Here is an 18,727-nt window from a genome sequence, read left to right as displayed (position 1 = left end):
CCTCTAATCTCAATGACAAAACTTAGCATTTGATTATTATTTTCTCTTGTAATAAATACAAACCACATAACTGAGGCAGCTGTGACATTCTACTGCTCCCTTTACCCATTGCATGATGGTTTGTGGGCCCATAATGACCCACTTCCTTTGATTAACATAAGTGACGTATTTACTGGCGCTGCGTTTTTGTTAACAAAACTGATGACAGTCTTATGACTAAATGTATTCTGTTTGTGCAGCTTTTACCATGTTAATGATCTCTTCTGGAATTTTCCTTTTTGGTATGTGGGCTGCTAGAGATTTTTAGTGCAGTGAGGATTTCAACCTACACACCTGAGACATCCCATGTGTTGGACATAACAAGAATGACAAAGTCACCCACTTCATCAAGATTGGCGTCTGTAGCAAACACATTTCTGGAAAGTTCGGACCCTCCCAAAGCTTCCTATTTAAAACACTTGAAGCATCTTATCTGAGTCTAAACACAGTGTCAGTATTTCTTACAATTTTCTTGGCAAAAGACAAATATGAAAATGGCAAAATAATTTCTCCTTAAACTTTTCTTGTTATTTTCAAGCTTGTTACCAGTACTGAAAAGTGTAAGGCTTTGCAAATTTTCCACAGCATGCTTGAACAACTGGAGGCTTGCCACAAATTCCACACCGGAAAGACTCAGGCTGGTTCTCACAGAGAGACAAGCACACAAGCACACAAGCACACACACACACACACACCTGAGTAGGCCCAGTAGGTCTCCTCGGTGGCGGCTCTCCGGAGTCGTGTCCCATCGGCCGTGGCTCTGCGAAGGCCTTGGATAGGGGCTTGGGACTCGGCTTGGCTTCCTGTCAGCGCTGCGGGGGAGGAGGAGACAGGGACAGGCAGGTTAGCATAAACTGTAGCAGAGCTGCAGCGGCACTCTGCAGCCCTGCCTGGACACCTGCTGGGCAGGATGACAGCCAACTGTGTCCTTAGCTGCCTTACCACGCAAGCTGCCTCATAATAACATTCACAGTAGGAACAAAGGTCAACAACAAAGAATAACTACGCTGTGGAACTTCACTGTCTAGAAAACAGACTGAGCTACCTCACATACATTTAAGGACAACCTAAGTCCTCAGTGCCTTGTCTACAGCATCACAAGTGAGAACTAAAGGATTTAGCAGATTCAGAAAAATACTTTCAAATATTAGAGAATACAGATGAGACAGACAATACAGGCTCTGGCTTTTCTTACGTAGGGACTAAATATTAGTAAGATAAATGACCAACTCAAATTTCTTTGGTTCAATATTTCTTGTCATGGCCATAATCACCTATTTCACACAGGGGCCATAGAGGGACCATTTTTAACCCATACACTATCTGCGACCCAACCCTCCAGGGTGGTCTGTGGGGAATTCTCCCTTAGGGAAATTTTGAAACAAAAGATAAGATTAGGTGTTCTCAAACCTTTGATGACTGATTGCCTTTTTAGGGAGGCAGCATATGATTGAGGGTGGCACAAGAAAAGTGCACAAACTATGACTTTTTAATTACATACTTAAACGTTTGATGATATTTCGGACATATTAAACTTTGACCAACCACACTACTTTTTTTGTGACTTTTTGACATACAATACTGTGACTTTTTATGGTACTTTTTTTAAAAATACTATACTATTACTTTTTATGACATTTTATGACATACTATTTTTTGACATTTTTAATGACATAGTATAATCAGGGGGGCGGCACGGTGGTGTGGTGGTTAGCACTCTTGCCTCACAGCAAGAGGGTTGCGTGGGGCGTGGGAGCCCTTCTGTGCGGAGTTTGCATGTTCTCCCCGTGTCAGCGTGGGTTCTCTCCGGGCACTCCGGCTTCCTCCCACAGTCCAAAGACATGCAGATTGGGGACTAGGTTAATTGATAACTCTAAATTGTCCATAGGTGTGAATGTGAGCGTGAATGGTTGTTTGTCTCTATGTGTCAGCCCTGTGATAGTCTGGCGACCTGTCCAGGGTGTACCCTGCCTCTCGCCCGATGTCAGCTGGGGTAGGCTCCAGCCCCCCCGCAACCCTCAAGAGGATGAAGCGGTTAGAAGATGAATGAATGAATGAGTATAATCAGGCTTTTCTCATATACTGTACATTCTCTAATGAAAATGAATGCATGCAAATTCCCAAACGTATTTGGCCTATAACAGATACCAATAACAATATAGCCACTTTTTTCTCCTGGCTAATTTTAGTGATAATTAGTTTTCTTTTGCAGTGGAAGTAACGTCATATTATGCATGCAAACTCTTATTGTGATGGCCCACCAGCAGATGGAGACATGAAACACAATGCTTTTCAGTGTATGTAATATTCATGAATTGTGCAAAATAAGAAAAAGCATGTTGGCTGATTCTAATAGTTCATTTTAAAAACAGATATCAGCCCGATAGCGATAATGAACCAATATTATCAGCATGTTGGCCAGTTCCGATATTGACTAATATCGATGGCGTGCTAATATTATTGTGCATCCCTAGTTTGAAGTAAGCCTGGATTATCAACAGGGCCCCAAGACCCCAGACATCGAGAGGCCCCAAAAGTCACAGGTTTACTGTATGTCAGATAGTTTTTGTAACTGCAAATTTGTAAGGGATTCTGCACCACTTCAGAACAACAGTAAATCCACAAAGGGAGAGCCAGCATTTTAGTTATTTTTTACACCTTGACTAGCCTACAAGAAAACCTGCAGCCAGTTTGTTTTATTCCAGTACAGGAGTACCAGTTCTTCTCTGGGTCTCTGAGCATACAATGAGGGTGCTGTGTGAGCTGGGTACCAAAGAGTACATACACAATTCACAGAGGGTGAAGAGAAGAAACGGATGGTCAGTCGGCCCCAACAAACTAATCTGGCCATGGTCTAAGAATGTCCTCAAAAAAAAAAAAAAAAAAAAAGCATATACCACCTTTTAAAAAAAACATAGATCACAGCATCAGTATTAATATAATGCTGGAGTTACGATTAAGTGTAGGATTAAGACATCCATTGACATTCACATTCACACCTATGGCCAATTTAGAATCACCACTTAACCTATCCCCACCCTGCATGTCTTTGGACTGTGGATGGAAGCTGGAAAACCCACGCTGACACGAGGCATGCAAACTCCGCACAGGCCATTTTCTGTCCTGAGGAGATACAAATAGTAGAAAAGCTGCTCATGGCAAACAATCAGCCTTCATTAGGTTTACAGGTTGCCCTCAAACAAAGTAACCTTAGTTGGTGCACAGACCAGTCAGACACTAGTAGATGCCTTAAGGCTCAAAGCATTCAAAACATAAAATCCCCTCTCACACTCAGACACATTACAACACAGCAGCCGTTTTCTTAGAATTTAATTTCTCCTGTGTTGCATTTGGGAGTAGTAATGTTCAAATGGAGAGAAATCAAGAATCTCTCCACTGGTTTCATGTGTGAAACTTTAAATCGCCTCCTCTCGGGCTGAGAGACCTCCTTGATCCCTGCTAAAGAAAAGGCAGAGATGGAACACTCGGCTTCTTTAAAGTGGAGGACAGGATTTCTGACAGTTTCTCTCCTAATGGCTCCACTGTGCTCTGTGATTTAGCCTTTTAAAGATCTTTCACAGGACAAAAATCATGCTAAAAGGAAATGACTGGGGTTTCTTCTAGACCTGCTGAAGGCCACTTTTAAATTTTAAATTTATAGCACGTCTTAAGCCTCAGTGAGAATACAGTACAAGTCAAACAATGATTTTTCTTCTTCTTTTTGACATTTTACTTTGAGTGAGGAATACCATGCACAAGTCATATATGTAAGCTAGATATACACAATGTAAACATTTCAACCACATCTAACCCAATTTTTAGAATCACCTTAACAGCTTTCAGCTGCAAATCACCAAAATCAGGCTCACAGAGCTTTGCTGTTTTAATCTGTTCCAACAGCAGTGGCAGACTTCGGAAAAACAAAACAAAACAAACAATACAATCTCCATGAAATCCTCATATTGTGTCCAAAACCATACTGTTTGAATTCTTCATTTCTAGTCCACAAAAATAACACACTCATTCAGAAGTCTTAAAAAACAATGCCTGGTCAGGGATTTCCGTGTCAGACACCAACGAGAAAAGCCATCCTTTTGCAGTGGTATGATACACCACCTGACAGGAAAACAACGTAACTTAAAGAGCTGCAAAGCCCTATGGGGCGGGCTAGAGGGGTGGTGGATGGATCCAGCAAACGCCAGACTTTTCACCCAGGAACCCAGTGTTTTCCTACTGTGTGAATGTTGAGCCAAACTATGGTGTTTTTTCTAAACCTAAAGCAATAACCAGACAGAAGATCCACACACTATTAAAAGCTCCCAGTAGTTTTTATTGTGCAACATTTCGATCCAACTGAGATCTTTGTCAGGCATTTTAAAATTTTAGGATTTCAAAGGTCATCTTGCATGAGCCAATGATTTGTGCATAACCTACATATTATGGAGGGCTGCAATCACGTGACCAATGGGAGCAATGGGAACAAACAATGAAGCGATTTGTAAGGAGGCTGGTTGGGGTGGTGGATGGGTCGCAAAACACAAGACCTTCCCCTGGGAAAACCAAACATGCTTTTCTAAAAGAAAAGTATGTTTGGTTGGACTGTGCCACCACAGTAAACGCCACAACACTGAACACTGCATCAACCACTGAGTTAATCTATAAACCCGGCTTAATATTCAAGATTAGAATCAAATTCTCTTAAATGAGTGGCGTGTGTTTATGTTTGAGTTCTGCATTTTCATTGTCACATGTGCTGGGATATGTGCTGTTGGGTTAAGTGGGGAAACTCACCTCAGCCCACCATAAATACACAGTGGCAGCATCTGGAGGAGGGAACTGCCATTTCACGTTTGACCCCAGTGGCTAGCTGTGATTACAGGACAGTGTGTGTGTGTATATGATTGTGTGGTGTCTGAGTATCAGCAGGGACAGAGCAAGTCTCATCGTGCATGGACACCAGGCAAACGTGAAGGCATCAATCATGTTGTAATGGAAAGTCAAAGTCTCCAGCATTTTGCCAGGCATTGTGGAGGAGATTGAAAACCTCAGGATGAACAAAGAGTGAGTCTTTATTTCAATGACAGACACCTCTGCCCCCCCTCCACATCCCCCTCCCTCACCGTCTTGTTCTAATTCTTTGGGATGTAAGCGTGCCTCATGTCTGTGAATGCCAATGAGAGGCAGCTCTATGGCTTTTCTATGAATTACATTATTGATTCCCAATACTGCTCAGAACAGGAAATGTAATTATGCACAGACCCCGCCCTAACCCCCTTCATCCTCGCCAAACACATCTTCTTCTTCCCCTTCCCTCTATCTCTTTCTTGTCTTTCACTCAGTGGCTTTTCATCAATTTGTCTTTTGCTCCCGCCTTCAGTAAACCCCCCCCCCCACCTGACCTCTCTAAAGCCTCTGAGTGCGTTGTCCTTCAATCATGTCATGACGGCCATGGCTTTCCCAAATTGCTCTGCAGCAGTATCAGCACTGCCACTGTCTCCACACTGCAAAAAAAACCCTCTCGTCCATAGAATTTTTTTTAGTGTGCTATAAAGTTTTGTGAATGTGAGTTTTATTTTATGTCATGTTTGTAAAAGTCAAGCAATTTATTTATATATACTTAATTCTGACCAGGTGAGAATCCATTTCTGCCTTCACATGTGGACCAAACCAGTTGGACATTTACATGCTAACCTGATTTGCTTCCCATCCAAACTCCCAAACCATGTTCCCACCTAGACACTGTAGCTATAACAAACAGTTGGCCAACAGTTTGAGGGTATTTAATGACCATTATGAGCTAGCTTAGCTCTGGTTACTGCATGCAGCTGTCCAGATGTTCCTTCAGGCCCAGACACACCAAACTGACTTCAAACAACTTGTGGTAATGGAGGCCGATATTGCATCACCTGACATCACCTATGTCTCGGCCAAAAAGTTGCAATTGAACACACCACAGAGTCTGCAGCCAACAGCCAACTGGCTGCGTCTGGGTGAGAAGAAATAACTTTCCATACCAGCAAGTGGTGGTAGTGTGTAACGTCACCCAAAAAGAGAATTCCAGTTTTTACTGTGCATTAGCAAACACAATTATGAACTGTCCCTGCTTATGAGCTCAGTGGCTAAAAAATGTAATTACCTTACCTTTCTATCTATCTATCTATCTATCTATCTATCTATCTATCTATCTATCTATCTATCTACCTTAGACACACTGGGTTGAGGGCAGGAGAGTTCAGAAGTAGTTTAGCCAACTTCACTGATACTCAGAACAGAGCTCAGAGTGTCAGAGCACTAGTTGCGCTCCCTCATGCTGTCTGGCCTTGCACTGCCCTCAGTTTCTACAACCCCTATCTCCTGCCATCACAGTTAGTTTTTTGGTTAGGTCATGGTGGGGCTCAAGTGTACAACCTGCTGTGCTGTTGCTCCTGCATTACTCTGTGTGCAATTACGAAGCTAAAAAAAAGTGCAAAGTGCTTCGACTGACAAAATGAGAGTCTGCTCAGGGTCATAGACTTTTAGTGGACAACCCTAATCTTTTCAGACTACAATAAGAGAGAAAATAAATGCTTTGCGTGAATAGACATTTATCATCTCTAAAAAAAATCCTTAAAGGTACAGTTAAGATTTAGTGGAATTTAGTGTTGTCTAGCACTTGGAACCAGCAGAAACTTCTCTCACTTAGAATTCCTTCAGTGTTCAGTAGTCAGGAGGTTTTTACCAGGAGTCGAATTATCCACAGAGGTCTTTTCCTCTCGACCACAAACAGACCAGGTGATTTAAACTGGTAGAAACACTGAATTAAACAGTTTCACATTACAAATCAGTGTTTATCCAACACAGTTTGGTAGTTTGTGGCAGAAAGGCAGCTTGCCCACCACATGTTATTGTGTGCTTATCTTTGGCTCCGATAACTTTAAGTCCAGACGTTCAGGAGATTTTAAGCGGAAGCTGAATTAAAGTGGTTTCACCTCAAAAAAAATCAGTGTTTTTACAATGCTGCTATCACAGACAGGCCTCTAACTCTCTTGGCTGATGCCAAAACACGAAAACACAAATGGTCCTTGCTGGATCCAGTGTTTGGTTTGTCCATTCTCTGCTACTGTAGAAACATGGCAAAGAAAATGGCAATCTCTGTAGACAAGGACCCACTCCCTTTTTGGATACAAATGGCTCATGCTATGGTAACAAACATAGGGTTCTTATTTCAGATGATTATACACAAGAAAATGTACTTACTCAGATTTAAATAATCATATTACACATACATGATGACATATCAGTACAGTCCACTTGGTATAAATATTACAGACCAGACTGTTTTCACAAACTCTGTACTGTTTGTTTTCCTACGAAAAGGCATGCACCCAAATTCATACATATCCCATGTATTTGGAAAGTGCTGTGATCACGTGTTGATGGGAGTAAACAAGGAAGCAGTTTTAAGTGGTCTCGCAAGGGGGACGTTGGGTTGGTGGATGGGTCACAGAAATGCAAACTTTCCACTGGGACTTTCCCCTTGAGATAGATGGAAATGAGTTATTTTAAGTTACTTCCTCACCATGTTTCTTTTTCTAAACCTAAGCTCAATAACTTAACATTAATCACGTGACTGTACATTAAGGATGTAATGTAATTTGTGTGGCGCAAATTTCGTAGGATATCATACGAATCATTCTTTGAAGATGCATTATACTGATATCCCATGAGCGAGATAGTCAAAACTACTTCTATGACTAGAGATTGATAAGATTTCTTTGTCGACCCTTTGAAACAAGTTGCTTTGAATTGGATGAATAAATTTAAACCCATGAACAGTCCATTTAAAAGGCTTTACTTATCCACTGCTGATGCATCATTAAGGGAAGCAGACAGGCCCAAACTGAATCCCATCCCAGGTAGGGAGGTCTCCAATGGGCTTCTACCACAAGAATAACAAATGTATAAGTCAGTGACAGCGCAAAGAGACAGCAGGCGGATTGGAAACAGAGGTGAAGGACATTGAAGGAGATGAGGAAGGAGAGGAATGACAGATGAGAATGGGAGGAGGAGGAGGAGGAAGAGGATAAGATGGGGATCAAAGCAAAGAGATGGGCTTAAAGAAAGCTAGAGGAGGAGGGTGACAGAGAAGCTAAAGGAAGAAGAATATAGAGTAAGGAGAGTGCATAAGTAGGAGAAGAATTAAGCACAAACGATGAAATTACATTCCTCTCCTAGCAACAGTTACCGGGTCACTGATGGACAGCCCGCTGCATGGCAACCACTCAGCGGCAGAGAATGAGAGGAGATGAACAGTAGCCTACTATTGGGCTGAGGGGGGGAGAATAGGAGAATAGGAAGAAACAGAGGGAGGGAGGGAGGGAAGCTGTAATAGTGTCAAGGGGAACATTTTCACCACAGAAAAATAAAATGTTCTGCACTCACTGTATGTATGTATAAATATTAATATTATAGACATTTAGCTGATGCTCTGCCTCACAGAGAAAGAAGCAGCTCTGGTAAAACAAAGAGAATAAGCACTGAGGAGAGTGTTGGAAGTTTGATTTTCAGGCTTTGTCACATTGCTGTGTCAGTCTCACTAACTTTTGAGTTCTCAAAAGCAGAGAACTAGAGGAAGGCAGAGCTGCTGTTATGACAGGAAGGTTTGAACGTGTTAACTACAAGGTCTATATTGTCAAATGAAGAAAGCCTGCTCACGATGAGGACAAGCTTTTATCATTATTCCACAGATAGATAGATAGAATCACTTTAAGAGGAGACATGGATCGAAAGGACTACACAACTAAAGACGATGACAAAACAAGCTTTCCTATAAGGAACAACGAAACATCTTGAATGTCACTTTGTCTAACCGAAGCAGAAATTTATCTAAGACAGCGCCTCAGAGTAGACAAGAATCCTACTTAGCGTCCAAATATTGACAATCCCATCCACAATGCTACACAAGAACAAAGACAATATTTCAGTCCACTTTGTAATACAATGGAAAGCTGCAGAACAGCTGAGTGGACCTTATGATGTGATTGTTTATGCCAACTATTTGTGGTTATGACCCATGGTTAGGTTTTAGTTTGTGGCATTGTGGCAGGAAACTGCAACACCTTTGCTATTGTTACTGGGAGTTCAACGTACATTGGGCACAGATTAGGAATGATGATGGAATTGTTAAAGGAGCTGTATGCAACATTAAGAGCGCATGTACCATTCAGAATCTGGGGCAAGACTGTCTGCACACACTTCTCAATATAAAGGAGGCTGAGCCAGTAGATAGCAGCTATTGGTGCAGATTCCAAAAACAGCGCTAACAACAGCAAATGTGCTAAAAGACGCTGTTAAAGGGATAGTTTGGATATTTTTAAGTGGGGTAGTAGGAGGTACTTATCCATAGTCAGTGTATTACATACAGTAAATGTCTGTTGGCATGGTACCAGTTTGAAGAAAGGGCAGAGGTGCCAACACAGAAGCTGACAGCTGGAATGCTGTCCCGATATTAGTGGTAACTGCCATATGAGGCTAATGGAGAGTGGCGCCAATAACCTGGAATCTCTACCACAACAACGAACAGAAAAGTTTGGATTACATTACACAAAGAAGGAGCATAACTTCATTCTCTGCTATGTTTATAGTGGAGTAATGGCATCCTCAAACAGTGGTTGCATACAGAATCTTAAAGTGGAACCAAATTTTATGTTTCAACACCTGCTGCCTTACATACAGCATGTTTTTCTCATAGAAAATATTTTGTTATGACCTATATTCACGTGTCATCCCTCACACACACACACACACACACACACACACGTTCTTATGCACTATGTTTAGTAGTACTGTTTTTCTGCTAGGTGGTACTGCAGGTTTAGATTCAAACTTTTCCTCATAAAATAGTAACAACCACTGTATTGGTTTTCTGCATAAAGTAGTGCAACAGTACCAAACTTCCTTTTTCTTCCCATCCATTCCTCTTCTCCCTTTACTGCCTCTGCCCCTCCACGCTCTCAGACTAAACCCCCCTCTCTGTCAGAGCTCATCTGCATCACCACACAGCACACACAGAGAGAGGAAGATATAAAACGTTCAAGCCATATATATGGAAATATATGTGCCATCCTCACGGTAAAATACCATACAGAGGACAATCCAGGGGCCCAATGCATAAACAATGTGTACACACAAAACCCATGCATACGCCTTTTTCCACGCATAAACTGGTATTTATAAAAGACTAATGTGCAGTATGAATGTGCGCACCTCACGCATTCTGCAGACCAGGCATACGCATGGTTTTAGCTAAACTAGCTGTAGGTGATATGACAAGGAAGATATTAAGTATTACGGATCAGATTCCTTAAGGAGCAACTCTGGAATCTGAGCCAAGGCCTCAAAACGAGGGTGCATTGTAGACGGGAGGTTCTAGATGTAAAAAACAGATTGAGACTGAAAACATTGTTCTTTTGGTGGTTTGCCAACTTCACTGATTGTTTTATTGTTTTTGCAGTCTGTAAAATGTCTATCAAAGACACATTAATAAAGCTGATCTTATTTTTATTCACCTTCCTGTCAGTGATTGTTTAATTTTGTCCTGTGGAGCACTTTGTAAAGTCAGTTTCCACATAACTGCTACAAATTAATCACTGATCACCCTTGTGACATTTACTAATAATGATGATTGAGATTTTACAGTGATGATGGTTTGCAGAATTGTAAGCAAATAGTGTTAAGGATGCTACAAATATCTACAGCTGTGCGTAATGATATCCCAGTCTCACTCCAAAGTCCTTGAAAACCACTGCTTGGTCAGTGACTTTCGGTGTCAAACGCCGATGGAAAAAGCTGTCCTTTCACATCGGCATGATATGCGGCCAATCAACATTACTGTTTAACGGCATCCGGTGGTGTCAGGTGGAAATGTAGCAGGACAATAACAAAAGTTAAGGCAGTGGAAGTCCAAGTAAGGAGAGTGAGAGGGGTGGTGGATAGGTCCAACAACCACTAACTTTCACACCCGAGGCCGGCATTCGCTTCCTGTAAGATTGCAAAGTCAAACCATGTTCTTTTTTATGAAAACCAACCACGTGCTTTTGTTGCCTAACTCAACCAGCTGTCGAAATAAGTAAAAGTCAATTTATGGTGTTGTCCTGACGTAGTGCAAACTGTATATTTCCTGTGAAAATGGAGGTGTATTTTGAAAACAGCCAAAGCATGTAACAGGAGTTGACACGGCAATCCAAAACGTCAACAACCAACGCACCCAGGGTACCTTGCACGTCATGTGTGGACGTGGAAAGTCCATGTCCAGACTTGTCCAAATATGATGAGGTCAGGTTGAGAATGTGTTGATAATGACAGCTGCTCTGGCATCGTTGGTGAACCTTGCCGATGCAACTCAGTCGTTGAAACAGAACTTTTTTACCGTATTTTTCATTGACATGTCAGGTGAATGGTGAAATGACACAGATATTTATATACGAACATATGTTTAAGCGAATTTCTACACCCATATATGGTGAACAGTGAGTGTGGGAATGAGGCTTGTGCCCGTCCGCGCAGTGCCACAATGATTGAGATTTATAAAACAGAATCAGGCGTACACACAGCTTTATCAATCTGGCAAAAGGAATGCATATGCACATATCTGTCTTTGTGCTCACAGTTTTGGTCACAAATCCACACAGCATTTATTTTTTTATGCATCTGGCCCCAGGTTTGCAGCATTTCGAGTGTTTTAAAATCAGGCATGATAATGTACACACAGGCCTGAGTATCTCTGAAATGTTTACAATGACACAGCCTAATGCAATATACAGTGTTCAGCGCCACAGACACAGTGGGCACAATCAGAAAATCAGGGTCTGCATCAGCACAACCTGAAAAAACATTTTAATTTAAATCAGATAAAATCTCTGATTAATAAACAAGTTAACAAGATTTGTTACCAAGCACCAAGTGTCAACTTTCAGTACCTGACACTTTTTAATACCTACTGTTATGGACACTATTCAGTCCACAGTAAAAATATATTGAGGTTCCATTCCCAGCCCAAGCATCCACACAGACAGCCATGCACAGTGGCCACATTTTATTTCCCTTTATCAGACATATTAAAATGCTCTTCCTCTAACACCACCACAGAGGCTCGTTGAGCTGTGCAGCATCCCAGTGCAGTGCACAGGTTGTGGGGTTATTGCTCCCACTACAAGTCCCCTGTGAAGTCACAGAGGCAGTGGTCAGACTCAGCTGTCGCCCAGCGGTTTATAGTGCTGTGGAGTGTTCTCATTGTACCCACATTAAAGGAAAATGCCCTTATAAAGGCAAAAGGGGAAAAAAGAGGTGACATTTTCCCTCAAGCTATCTGCTCACAGAAAAAAAGAAATCAATGATTTTTTTTTTTACAACAAAAATGCTTCTTGATACAACTCCAGTGCATTTCTGAGGAACATATTGTACTTTTTATTTCATCACACTTTACAGCTACTTGAAGATTACAACTTAACATTTGACCTGTTTATAAAATATGATGCACTGTTATAAATGAAACAAGCCAAGTCATTATAAAGTCATTTAGAGAGGTCATTCGGATATTTCTTTATATTGTGGCAATAAAGATTAAAAAAATATGTGCAAAGCAATAGTGAGCACAAGTACTTATTAAGGAGGAGTGGGTTTTTTCCTAGCATGAAACTAGCTAGCAAGTGATTTAACATAGGTAACAATAACATTAACATTAGTATTCTTGTTAACTAGCTTAACTTGACTTGATATATTGGCATCTATTAATTAGTCATCATTTAGCGAACATTATCTACATGCAACAGCATTACTCAACTTACACGGTTTGGAAGAAACTGTGCAAGGTTTTTTGCTTCTTGCTGACTGGTTTGCTGAACATAGTTAACCCACAGCAGCACTGCCCAGCAGCACACCTCTCGTCTGTGTGCGATTGATTCTAATCACAACATGACAGCGTGTGTCTGCCACCTGGCGCCGCCTACTCATGGTGCGTTTAAAGACGGCTTGGAAAAACATGTTACCACATGTTAAAAATGAATTGAACGGTTGTAATGGCTGTAAAAAGTGTGGTGAACAGAGGGCACAGATACGGGAAGTGCGGGGAACATGTTCCCTGTGTCCCCCCCCTCAAATTACGTCCGTGCCTGCAGACACAGATTCTAGATTAACAAGGGGGATGTTTTTTGGTCAATTTTCTAACAAAGGGGAAGGCACCCCCCCCCTCAATTCAACCACTGCTAATGTCACACAGCAAGGCAATGAAAGCATCAAGGAGTCTAGTGCACTATAACTAGTCTGTGCGCAGTTGGGTCAATGACTGAAATGAGTGCTGTCTTATATTGACTGGGTGAGTAAATGTGCTTGCGTTAAGACAAAAGGACTGGTCAGAGTCAATCATCAAAAATGCTTGCATTTGTAGCACACACTTTATATCAGGTTAAGGAAAAAGTATTTACTGTTGTAAGGATGACTATCATTATGTGTATGATGGGTTATCATGTCCACCTAATCAGATATTGAGAAGGTATTAGCAGGAATATTGGATTTCTCCATAATGCTAACTTTTTAGCGCGTTAGTTAACGTTAGCTTCTATAGCAAAACAAAACAGAGAAAACCATTCAAGTGTTGTCCCACCTTCAGCAATCCTGTGACATTATCCATCCACTGAGTGAGAGCATACGGATCGGCCAATCTGGTCCTGATGGTTAGTGTTTACTTATTCAAGTAACACTAGCGGTCCTGGAGAGTAAGTGACCTGACATGGTGCATATATAAATTCAGTCTGATGCTCAACACTAAAAATGATAGCTCTGTTGGTTGAAGAAACGAAGTGTTATATTTCTTCATGAATTAACAAACGGTTAAGTTAATCACACATTCACTCTGCTCTGCGCTCTACTGCTCCATCTCCCCAGACAGAGTGCCCAGAGTGCGCTCTACTGCTCCAGACTTTGAATTTTAACGACACTGTGGTAAGCATGTGGTTCGGTTTAGGCACAAGAACCCCTTAGTTATGGTTGGGGAAAAGCCCATGTTCCGGCTTGAAATACCTGATTTTGGGGGCAGAATCCCCGCTGGAAAGATAGCGATGGTTAACTCAAAATATACCCACATTTGAAAGGAAAGCTGCAGGAAACACAACAATGACTCATTAAAAAACAACCAGTTTTGTTGTTGTTGCTCTCAAACAGTCAACTGCAGCTTGGCAGCCATCTGATAGATATGATAAATATGAAAAATTAAAATGTAACACATTTGTGTTTTGCAGAAACATACAATGCCAACATTGTCTTCTGGACACTGCAAACAAGACCTTCTTTTTAGGAGGGAGGGGTGTTTGTACCATTCCATCAATTTGAATTTTTATTGCACTTGCATATTTTTTCAACACATTTCTCCTAAATTCAGACAGACAGATTTAGAATCTTTGGAAAGTTTGGGACCTCCACAAGAATTCTGAAAAAGTTCTATCCGTTTGAAAAGTTTGTAAAGACGGAGCGACGGCGGGTCCAGCAGAGTTTAAAACTGTACTGTTGAAAAGTGAAATCTTGCCTGTGTGGGTCTACAGTGGTGAGTCTTGGCGGACAGATTCCTGTTGCTGACACAGTACAAACACGCATCCACATGTACATGCACACACACACACACACACACACACACACACACACTGGAAGTGCATAGCAGATGCATTGGAGATGTGTACCAAGGTAACTCATTTTCTCTCTAACACTCTCCCTCTACATGTAGTGCCAGGAGTCAATAAAGCTTAAAGGAGCGAGGGACTTTGGCTGGTCTGGCCTTTTGTGTCCAAACACACTGCCGCTCGCACAAAAGTTCCTCTTGAGAAGAAAAATAGACAACACTGGTTCCTGTCATCCATCACAGGGGGCCATTTAGGGGAATTGCAGAGTGTTTGCTCAAGCCTTAATTAAAATGCACAGCCCATCATTGTGTTCCTGTGCTTAACCTTGGCTCGCCCACTTCTCACTTGCTCTCTCTTCACTTGACTTGAGAGAGCGAACATCAGGGTGTTCAAATGCATGGGAAAGCACTTGCGCGCGCGCACACACACACACACACACACACACACACACACACACACACACACACGCAGGCGCGCACATACACACACACACACACACACACACTAATACAGTGTATGTATGCCAGGGCTGGCCAAGTCAGTCCTTACTCTGGTGATTCACTTCATTAGCATTCTTTACATCTCCCTCCAATGCTCTTAGTGCTGAAGGACATCCACCAAACACACACACACACACACACACACACACACACACACACACACACACTGTTGCTAGCCTTAACTCCACCTCCGGTGTGGAGCTGCTCTCTGGACGAGGTGTGCTGCTTTATCGTACCAGCTGTCGTGCTACAGCAGGCTGGCAGGGAGGCGGGTGGGGGGTAATGGTCATCCTGCAGCCTGCTGGTGGCTAACTAGATACCCTGGCAGTGGAAACTGAGAGGAGGGGGTGTGTTTCCATGTGTGAGGGCGTGAGGATGATGGGGCGCGAGTTGCCATAAGAGATAGGGTCTGGGGTGAAAACAAAATTTTAAGTCTAAAGCTCTACTAGCAGCTCCCTCAAAACTGCAATGTTTTGGATAACAATTTATTTCTAGTCATTTGTTGGACCAAAACATTTGTAAAACATTTACACTGTGTGACCATATTGTGTAATTAAAATACATTTTCATTGAAAGTGAGTGAGTGATCATATTTAATTATTATTAAGCGATCAGCGCACTGAGTCTGAAACAAGCAATAAAAAAGTTGTACAAAAATTAGTAACTCTGTAAGCTAGGCATTCAAATGTCTTAATTTATAGTGTCAAATTAAGATAGCATTAAACACTGTTAAAATTTTAACACATCTTTAATAGATGTCACCATCATGATGTTTGACAGGTAAAAGAAAAAGTATATTTAATATATTATTATAACCTTTCCTGGTTAAATAAATGTATATTCATCCTGGTAATGCTGACCAAAATCACAACAAAGCTGGATTAAATTCAAATGGTACATTTAGATTAAATACTCTTGCTGTCACTGATTATTTTACAGTGCATTAGGCTTTCTAAATTATGATTTGATATGAATAAATTAATTCAGAATATGTTATATCTCAGTACAAAAAAACAGCTGCTAGCCTGCTGCTAACTTTCTAATGCTCCACCCCAGTGGGCGAGGTATTCAGATGATTAAAGTAAAAGCAGCTATGAAACAAAGTGAAATCATTTAGTACAAGTAAAAGTCCTTAAAACTAAATGTTACTTAAATTACAGTATGAAAGTATTACAAGAATAGATAGATTAACTACTCAACAGGAAAGCAAATGGCCCTTACAAACATTATATTATTGAATTATGATTATCACTGATGCATAAATATATAAGCATCATGTTCATGTTGCAGTTGGGTGAGTTGAAACTGATTTTAACAATGCTACTGACTGTAATCTATGTCCTGTGTGCAATGGACAAAGTAACTAGAAACTATAGCTGTAGAAGCATTGCTGTGGAATGATGAGTATAAATTAGAAGAACATGAAAATGTTAAGTACAAATATAATTGTACTCAAAAAGTATACAAGTAGAATAATTCCACTGCTCCTCCCTAACAGTGGTGGCCACAACAATCTAAAGCTTAAAGGGGACATGTGGTGTCCATTTTCAGGTTCATGCTTGTATTTGGGGTTCCTATTTGAACATGTTTACATGTTTTATTAGCCAAAAATCACTTTCTCGTCCTCATACTGTCTGTGCTCAAACACTTGTATTCACCCTCTGTCTGAGAGGTCTCTGTTTAGCGCCTGTCTCTTGTGCCCCCCTAAAAAAGCCCATTCTGCTCTGATTAGTCAGCCTTTCCTGATCTTCCATATCTTGGCATCTCTGCGCCATCAGTGCAGCCAGGAAGGTAATGACTGTAATGGTGTATAAAGGCACTTTCTATCATAAAAAAATCCAATCAAAGTTTTTAAACCAAAATCTTCACAACGGGACATGTTCCAGCAGGAATATGATCTGAAATCAGGAAGAATGAACAACATCAGCAATCAAGACTACAAGTTTTTCTGTCATTAGCATGTAGGTACATGTAGCAGTGTATGTAATGTAATCACTTGTAGCAGTGTGCCTGGGGCAGATGACCATATAAAGAAATCTGTCACGAGCCAATGCAACTTGTAGCCTAACCCCCAATTTCCACATACTCCGTCTGCGCCATGCAATCTGGAGCGACCGACGGCACATAGCCTCGCTTACTGGATGTGTTTCTGGAGCACCGCGCCGCGCAGCAGAGCCGCTAGCTCATGTGCATGTGGGAACTGTGAAATTATGCAACAAAAAACAGCATTCACTCCCAAAACTCCTGTAATTTCACACCACGTCTTCTCCTTTCGGTTTGTATCCTTGTAGAAAGGATGTGTGGTATCATACAAAATACTATGGTTTTCCACTTCAAGTATGAGTTTCTCCTCGTTCATCTTTCCACGGACCCTCACACTGACTGACAACTTGTGCGACAGGATGTGACATGATTTTTAAAAAATTGAGAGTTTACAATCCGTAGTCCTTGCATTGTGTTGTATTTTGGTGCGATCTGAGCTATGTGGCTTGACTTGCTATGGACGTGCAGTCACTGAAAAATAGACCTGGCGCGTATCTCTGACGAAGCAGAGCACCGTGGCGCAGACAGAGTATGTGGAAATTGGGGGGTGAGTAAAAAAAAGTATGTTCTACACAGAGTATTCAGAGCAGTCTGAAGCCTGAGGTTTTTGCTCACAGGGATTGCTGAAACAATCAAAATTTAAAATAGAACTGAAAAGATAAATTCTTCCTGATATATGCACGGTTCCATAAAGAGTGTGAGCAGAGGGGGGAAAAAACCTTTTCTGGAGAAAGAGTTTTTCTAAGGGTGGCAAAAGAGGAAAGCCAAGTGGGTCATTCAAATCAAAAAGGGTCATCCTTTGGGGGGCCTGAATGTGTTTAATTCATTGCAATCCCCTTGTAATAACGGGATATTTCTTACAGTCAAATTATGTTTGATAATTATGACACTAGAGGAAAGGTCAGAGGGTCACGAAACACATGAGGAATCCTAATCTACGGATGTTAGACATCCAATTTTAATTTAATTTAAATCAAATGATTTCACTGATGAGTTTTTGATCAAAATCAAAACAAAATCAGAACAAATTTGAAGTGAGATCATAATGACTATCATTAGGCCCTGCTGCTTACAAGCCAAAAAATGACAACAGCGGCTGAAGAAAGGAGAGACAGACAAAAGGTCAAGGTGATGCAGAAAGGGTTAAGACTATGGACCAGGGGAAAGGAAGATAAAAGGAAGAAAGAAAAGAGAGTTTTGAGCGAGGGTGGTTGGGGAGGGAGTGAAAGTGGAGGCTGTGGTGAGGGGAACAAGGAGGAGGAGGGGAGGGACGAGGGGTTGGGGGGCAGCGGAAAGGGATGGCAGGCTTTTGTGGCTGGCTGGACCTCGATCAGAGCAAAGCAGAGAGAAATCACTCGCTCATGGAGTCCGCCCAGCATGACTTCATGTTTTCTGGAGCCTCGGCCAAGGGCAGAGAAAGACAGTAACACACACACACACACACACACACACACACACACACACACGCACACACAGGAGCTATGAAGCCCAACAAGG

General features: G+C 41.5%; 1 protein-coding gene across 1 annotated transcript in view; it reads right to left on the bottom strand.

The window, feature by feature from the left end:
• The window catches only part of ptprga (protein tyrosine phosphatase receptor type Ga), a 607,325-nt gene that overhangs the window by 471,026 nt on the left and 117,572 nt on the right, over positions 1 to 18,727 (bottom strand). Inside the window, exon 2 of the mRNA XM_049566435.1 lies at positions 735 to 851. Coding sequence (XP_049422392.1) covers positions 735 to 851 — 117 coding nt within the window. The remainder of the gene's footprint in view (positions 1 to 734; positions 852 to 18,727) is intronic.

The sequence above is a fragment of the Epinephelus fuscoguttatus genome, linkage group LG1, assembly GCF_011397635.1.
Source record: "Epinephelus fuscoguttatus linkage group LG1, E.fuscoguttatus.final_Chr_v1".
NCBI lineage: Eukaryota > Metazoa > Chordata > Actinopteri > Perciformes > Serranidae > Epinephelus > Epinephelus fuscoguttatus.
Note: the sequence above shows the minus strand (reverse complement) of the source record. Positions and strands in the feature narration are given on the sequence as shown.